Source organism: Dama dama, unplaced genomic scaffold, assembly GCF_033118175.1.
Source record: "Dama dama isolate Ldn47 unplaced genomic scaffold, ASM3311817v1 ptg000174l, whole genome shotgun sequence".
In the NCBI taxonomy this organism is placed as follows: domain Eukaryota; kingdom Metazoa; phylum Chordata; class Mammalia; order Artiodactyla; family Cervidae; genus Dama; species Dama dama.
In genome coordinates, this window is record NW_026870975.1 from 310,801 (window position 1) to 318,875 (window position 8,075).

At 42.7% G+C, this 8,075-nt stretch overlaps 1 protein-coding gene across 1 annotated transcript; it reads right to left on the reverse strand.

Moving 5' to 3' along the window:
* Positions 1 to 5,449: 5,449 nt before the first annotated feature.
* Positions 5,450 to 7,084, reverse strand: LOC133053710 (chromodomain Y-like protein). The gene is given in 1 exon segment (XM_061138234.1): positions 5,450 to 7,084. A coding segment is annotated over 1 exon segment (1,635 nt).
* Between the last annotated feature and the right edge of the window lie 991 nt (positions 7,085 to 8,075).

Genomic DNA, 8,075 nt, shown 5'->3' on the forward strand with positions numbered 1-8,075 from the left:
TCGTCCATAGTCCATCAGGGACTCTAATATCTAGTCCCTTAAATCTGTTTCTCCCTTCCACTGTATAGTCATAAGGGATTTTATTTAGGTCCTATCTTAATGGCCTAATGGTTTTCCCCACTTTCTTCAATTTCAGTCTGAATTTGCCAATAAAGTGTTCATGATCTGAGCCATAGTCAGGTGCCATTCTTGTTTTTGTTTATGGTATAGAGCTTCTCCATCTTTGACTGCTAAGAATATAATCGATCTAATTTTGGTGTTGGCCATCTGGCCATGTGTAGACTCTTCTCTTCTGTTATTGAAAGAGAGTGTTTGCTATGATCAGTGCATCTGTTGGCAAAATTCTATTAGCATTTGCCCTGCTCCATTATGTACTCCAAGGGCAAATTTTCCTATTACCCAAGGTGTTTCTTGACTTCCTACTTTGCATTCCAGTCCCCTATAAAGAAAAGGACATCTTTTATGTGTGTTAGTTCTAAAAAAGATCTTGTAAAACTTTTCAATTTCAGTTTTTTTCTGCATTATTTGTCAGGGCATAAACCTGGATTATGGTTATAGTGAATGGTTTCCCTTCAAAAGGAATAGAGACCATTCTGTGATTTTTGAGATCACATCCAACTAGTGAAAGGTTGTTGCTGAATCATGAAAAGATACCAGGATTCTTGGCCTCCAGAGGAGAAGAATTCAATCCAGGGCCAGAGATGAGGCTTGATTGCTCAGAGCTTCTGTGTAATAAAGTTTTGTTAAAGTATAAAGGAGATAGAAAAAGTTTCTGACATAAGCATCAGAAGTGGGCAGAAAGAGTATGCCCTTCCTAATGTTTGCAGTGGAGTTATATACTCTCTAATTAGTTATTACAAAATCAAAAGAATCAAAAGATTGTCTAGGGGTTATAAAGATCTCACTAGACCTACTCCCATAATTTACATTTTAAGATAACAGAATTAGCCAGAAGATTTTTTTCCAGAGACTGTCCTCAATCATGATACATTATTGCTATATAATCCTAAGCAATGTAGAGGGGGAAATGTTTGTCCTTTCTTCCTCCTTGAGAACTCCAGACCCCTCTCTCCTTGGGGACCCCTGGACTTTTTATCAATCTGCCTTGGAATTGACTCTATCACTACTGCATTTTGGACTCTCTTGTTGACTATGATGGCTACTCCATTTCTTCTAAGGGATTCTTGCCCACAGTAGTAGATATAATGGTCATCTGAGTTAAATTCACCCATTCCAGTACATTTTAATTCACTGATTTCTAAAATATAGAGGGCCATCTCCTTTTGACCACTTCCAATTTGCCTTGGTTCATAGACCTAACTTTCCAGATTCCTATGCAATATTGCTCTTTACAGCATCAGACCCTGCTTCTATCACCAGTAACATCCACAACTGGGTATTGTTTTTGCTTTGGGTCCTTTTCTTCATTCTTTCTGCAGTTATTTCTCCGCTGATCTCCAGTAGCATAATGGGGACCTCCTGATCTGAAGAGTTCATCTTTAAGTGTTATATCTTTTTGCCTTTTCATGCTGTTCATGGGGTTTTCCAGGGAAGAATACTGAAGTGGTTTGCCATTCCTTTCTCCAGTGGATCACATTTTGTCAGAACTCTCCACCAAAATTTGTCTGCCTTGGGTGACCGTTCACTTCATGGCTTAGTTTCATTGAGTTGTAAAAAGCTGTGGCCCATGTGATTAGATTGGTTAGGTCACAGTGATTGTGGTTTCAGTCTACTTGTCCTCTGATGCCCTCTCTCAGAACCTACTTAATGCAGTTTCTTAACTGCAGTCTTAATGCAGTTTCTCTTAACTTGGATGTAGAGTATCTTCACAGCTACTCCAGCAAAGTGTAGCCACTGATCCTTACCTTGGACATAAGGTATCTCCTCATGGCTGCAACTACTGACCTTGGCCGTAGATATCGCCTCTCGGTTGCTCACCACTCCAGTTCCATGCAGCCACTGCTCACCACTCCAGCACAATGCAGCCACCACTCGCCGCTAAATCTCTATCCAGATCAGTAAGCAACAGTTAGAACTGGATAGGGAACAACAGACTCATTCCAAGTAGGAAAAGGAGTACAGTCAAGGCTGTATATTGTCACCCTGCTTACATAACTTATATGCAGGGTGCATCATGAGAAACGTTGGGCTGGATGTACTAAGGCAATTTCCAGTCTCCGTTAAACTGCAGGAAAGCATTTAATTGTTATTTTATTGTATGACATTATAATCTAGGGACGATTGTTACCAAACAAATTTATCCTCCTTTTTTTGTGTTTTAAAATTAGAGCTGCTATTAAAGCAGTGTTGTCAGCCACTATCTTTTGGTCTGTAGCTGGAAGATGTATCCATTCTAGGGGTCCTGATTTCATTAATACACCAGTCGGAGCTGTAGGAGTAGGCAAGCACAAAAGCTGCGACACTTTACTTGTATCAATCCTATTTACATGACTATAGATACGGAAGCTGTTTCTTTATCAAGGGCTTGTCGAGCTTCAGGGGTCAGGCTCCTTTCGAAAGCTGGGTCAGAGTTACCGTGTAAGACATTAAACAAGGGCTTTAATTCAGCAGTAATGAATTTTACCTAAGGCGTAATCCAGTTAATATTTCCAAGCAAATTTTGATAATCACTTAATGTCACCAAATGAACTATTTTTTTCATTGTAAGGGAACATGAGTCACCATTTTAGAGTACAGAACTTGCCCTAAATAAGTAACTGGGGGGTTTATTTGGGGTCAATTTGAAGGCTACAGTATTGTAAAGCCTCTGCTAGATCATGCAACACTGATTGTAAGCAGTCCTGATCAGGATGTGCTATTAGGATATCATCCATATAATGAATTAAATATATCTGTCTATCTTTTATATGAAACCATGTACAAAAGACTTGAAAAGATTTAGAAGTGTATGCAGGGGCATTGTCAGGTATTAGACATTAGGATAACACAAGTCTAACAGTGAGTGGTTATTTTGGATAGAAGCAGAATGAGCTTTTACATGTACATATTTTTAAATAGCACTTATTTATTTTACTAAAATAACAAAGTTAAAACAAATATAAAAAACTTAAAGGCAAAGAAATGCATAATCTGTTGTTGATAGATTTATTCTAAGAAAACTTTTTTCGCTTCACAGAGAGAGTAGACTAAATTTCAGTCTGTTACCAATTTAGCAGACAGCAAACAAAGAACACGTTTTTTTTTTTTTTTTAGTTAATCTTAGAGAATTTTTTTTTTTCTTATAAATCTTGAACTAGAGGTATTTTTCTAAAGCTATGAGTCAAACCATACAGGATAATTGACAAAATAGCCTGGTCATTGTTGTGACCTGTAACACTTGAACATGATAATTAAAACTATAACTGACAACATGTTACCAGGACATATCAATTTTCATGAATTTTCCATAATTTTTAGGATATCTACATAAGTAACAACAACTGTACAGTACAAACTGAGAAGATTTAGCACCATTCCAACAATCATTGCCATGCCATTTAACATGTCAAATGAACTCAGATAGTATAATAGCCCTTTGGGAGACCTCAGGGGCCCTCTGAAGCATCCCAAGCTTAGCTAGACGTCTAAAGAATTTTAAAAGAATGTGTTTAAAGATGTTTTAGCATAAGGATCAATTAAAAGCCTTTCAAACATTGGGTCAGATTTAGTCAATGTTGATGGCTGTATCCTTCAGCTTGTTGACATGTCAAAATGCACTTAAATGCCAAGGCTCAAGTTGTAGTGAACGTGAGCCCCACCCCCTTTGGACCAAATGGACTCTACCCAGTTTTTTGTTTTGGCCATGTCCTTCCTAAAAAAGTCTATTTATCTAAGTAATTTTAATGCAATTTTAGAAAATCCTGATCATGCCAAACTCTTTTTTAATAATTCTAATAACTTTGGTAATTTACTGAAAGTATACTTCCTGCTTTCCATTCGCAACTAAGAGCTAACATTTATATGAGCATTTTATAGACTGGTGAGCATAAATACCACTGATAATGTTTACAACACTTGGTTTTTCTTTTTTTTTTTTTAATTTATTTTGTAACATTTTAGGATGGCATCAAGCACTATTTACTTGTAGTCCCACATCTCTTTAGTTATTCTGTAAAAGGAAATCAGTGTTTAGTAGGAAATGTTTTAAACATCTAATATATTTGGAAATGACCTAATTATTTAATAGACTTAATACTTAGTTTAGCACATCCCTTAGAAATTTAAGTTACGTCAATCTGGAGAGGCAATTGTAGACGGGTATTCCTAAAGAAAAATGATTTGTTAGAGTTTATATAACAACTCATATCTCTTTTCCATTTTTTAGAAAAATGTTTCACTCCAGGTAATCGCCTTTTGACAAAGTGGTAACAGATATAATATTTAAATTATATTAAACCTAGGTACAAAAAATATTTTACTTGATGTTAATTACTCTAAGACATGTCTATATCAGATAGCTCTCTTTAAAAGGAGTTTCTGCATTGAATAGTGTGCCAAAAGAATTTTAACTTGTTCAATAAAGTACATTCTAAGTGAACCTAAAAAGCACAGTTTATAAGCATGCAAATTCTTTCCATTTTTGGTGTAATACATCAATCACATCTGCAAAGAGAAAACCAAAACTCTATATAAAGTAGTAGAGCTCACCTAGCCACAAGAAGCACTCATGTAGTTATTTTTCAAAAGGGTCAGAAAACCTAATTATAAACCTGCTAAGATTAACTTATAACTTAAGCTACCATACTGAAGCTAGTCAGTGATTCACTAATACTGCAAAAGATGCTTTCTGTTAGCGAGAGTGGTTTCTTCCTGTTAACTGGGTAAGAATCAGACTTTGAACAACAGGGAACAATCAATTGATATTTCAGCATGAATCCGAGGCATATTTTACTTTTGGGTATGTCCATCAGAGGGTTTTTAGCCAGAAGTACTCATCCTAAAAGATAAGTCTCCCATTTGATTAGAATTTTCTACCTCGGAGGCTTTGGACCTTTTAGAGATAAGGCACATCTCAGATCTTTCCATATTTCGATTTGCAGCAGGGATGGTGAGGCTTGCTATCACCCCTTTCTTTTCATTTAAAAGGAAAAAACAAACAAAAAAAAAAGATTAACACACATTGTTTCAGACTTTTCTGACACCTAAACCTAGAAAATATCTTTATATATACACATTCCTAGCTGAAGATGACAAGAATGAGAGCCTCAAGGAGCAGGCCAGAGCTCACCATTATACTTTTATACTCGTGTGTATTAAGTATAAACCAATGACGTTTCAACAAAGGAGTTATTTTAGTTATTTATTTTAAAGCTACAGTACCTCAGAACTCCTTGGCAATAAATAGCTTGTCTGTCTCAAGTCCTGCTTCCCAGAGGGAGCTCGGTAGGAGCCTGGCCCAGGCCGTGAGGTCTGGCACCGCACGCCCTGGTGAGGTCGGGCGGCTGGACAGTCAGAAATCGTCGGTCTTGCACTTCAGGTACTTGCGCATGGAGTCGATGCCCTGCGCGGAGCCCCATATCTTCTTGAGCACCTCACACTCCCGCTCATTGGCCCGCTCCAGCTCCAGCCTCATGTTGCAGCGCACAAGGGCCTTGGATTCCTCCAGCACGACACGGTTGCAAGAGGCGAGCTCCTTGATGCGAACCATGACTTCCTGGGTGAAGGTCCCAGGCCAGAACACCTGGGAGACCAGCCCTTTGCTGCACGCCTCCTGTGCTGTTAGCTTCCGCCCTCTGAACAGCATTTCGTTGGCAGATGCTCCTCCCATAATCTTGGGGAACATGACGGTGGAACAGCCGTCTGGACTCTGTCCGAAGGTGGTATAGGGCGTCTGGAACCATGCCTTTTCGTTGGCCCAGACCACATCACAGAGAGGCAGGATGGATGCTCCTAGCCCAATGGCCGGGCCATTCACAGCTACGACAATAGGCTTCTTGAACTGGATGAAGATGTTCACGAAGTTTCTGATGGCCTCAGCCATTCTGGCGCTCTCCCTCTTGCAGTTATCTGGCAGGCGCCGGATGAAGTAGAGGAAGTCCAGGCCGCAGCAGAAGACACTGCCCACAGCGCTGAGCAACACCAGGTTGCTGTCGTCGGCGTTGGCCATGCTCAGCGCTCTCTGCAGCTCCTTCATCACCTCCGGGTTCAGCGAGTTGTTCTCGGATGACTTGGTGGACAGCAGGATGTGGGTGAAGCCGTCCTGCTTCCGGACCACAATGTCCCGGTACCTGTAGGCGCTCTTCCTCTGCCACACGCTGAAGCGCAGCTGCTTGTTAAAGGGCTGGTCTTGCCTGTCCTTCATGAACTTCTTCTTCCCAGCTTTCATGCCCATGACTGACGTCTGCAGGGGACTTGTGCAGTTGACTGGAAGTGCGTCCACCAAATCGGACGTGCCATTCCCTTTCATGGCCAGCCCTGTGGCCATGGTGGCCTTCACGGGGCCCGACGCCCGTGGCAACAATGGGTGTATCCAGGGCCGGCTCCCCATCATCACCGGCTCTGGCTCTGGGCTCAGTAGGTCCCCGATCTGCTTCTCGGCTGCCGCCTCTGGGGCTGCTGTGTCTTCCGGCCCCTGCTTCACGGGGTCCGGATTCTCGGGGCTCTCGTCCTGAAAGCTGTCCAGCACAGTCCCACTCTTTATGGGGCTCTTGGGCACGAGAATCCTGTTGCCCAACCGGGCCAGGTCCATGTACTTGTAGGTGGCCAGGCCCCGTGCAGAGCTCTCCTGGAACTTCTGGCTGGCAGTAAACGGCGGGCTGCTCTTGGCCTCGTGCTCCTTGCCCACCACTAGGGCCTTGGGGGCGGCCTTGGAGAAGCTGCTGTTGGTGGATCTGGAGATCTGATTCTGGCCGTTGTTTGGGGTGGTCTGCTTGGCTCTAGTGAGGTTGCCCTACTTCTGCTTCCCGGTGTGCTGCCGGTTAAAGTCGTGGATGCACTCCTCGCAGTTCACCAGGTGCTGCTCTGGCTCCCATGTGGCATCCTCCCTGCCATAGCCTTTCCACTGAACCACATACTCCGTCTTCCCTTTCTTGTTTTGCCTCTTGTCAATGACCCTTTCAACGTCATACAGCTCCTCGGAGGCCATGGCTGCCCCCTCTGGGCTGGGCCAGTGAGGCAACCCTGGTCATTTTGAAGACTCCCAGTGGTCTGCTCCAGAGTCCCTGAACACCCCTATATGTAGGGGACCACACCTTTATGATTATGACGTCAGTAAGTCCATTCCCCAGCCAATGGCAGCCTTCCCCCAGCCTTAGCATCACAAAGCCTCATCCTGAAACCTGTGATGTTGGATGCAGAGCAGCTCAGTTGATTTGCTGGCAGAAATGAGGCATTTTTCATCATCCCAAAGAGCCCCCCAAACTCACCTGCCATCCTCATCTCTCTACACCAACACAGATGGGCCACATGTCAGGGAGAGTGTGTCTCCTCCAAACCTTGCCCCACAACCGGGTTTCAGCCTTTCCTTCGAGTCTGTCTCACGTTACATTATTAACTACTTTTCGTTTTCTTGCCTCAAATCCATCCATGATAATTAGGCTGTGGAACTGAGAATAATTTCCCTTTCATCCTACAACTGGTAGGAGGAAATGAACCTTGACGGCCATTCAATTCTGGGCCACTTATGAGAAACCTTTTCCATCCCACCTCCTTTTCTCAGTCTTCATCTAGCTCTCCTCAGTTTTCTAGTCTCCAGTCTAAAAGCCCCGTCCTCAACTGTGAGAATACACAATATTCAGTATGCACTGAATACATACACTTGCTCTGGCGCTACTTGGCACTGTCTTGTTTCAATTCGAGGACTAATTGTCACCTCCCCAGATGTAATACCCAGGCTTCAGTTTTAACATGGTAATGTGGATGAGGCAGACAAATGCACGCTTTGGGTTGTGCTGGATGACCCCCAAGAAGGAAATCACCACCTGCGACTGACTAGTATTCCCAGGAAGGAAGGGGTGCAGCTTGCCCAGTGGTGTGTGAGCCTCATGTGCACAGGGCTTCTCAACATGCACCCTCACAAATTTCTTCTCATCCTGTTTTCCTGGCAGAAGCTCCTTTGGGTGTCTCCTCACAGTTGA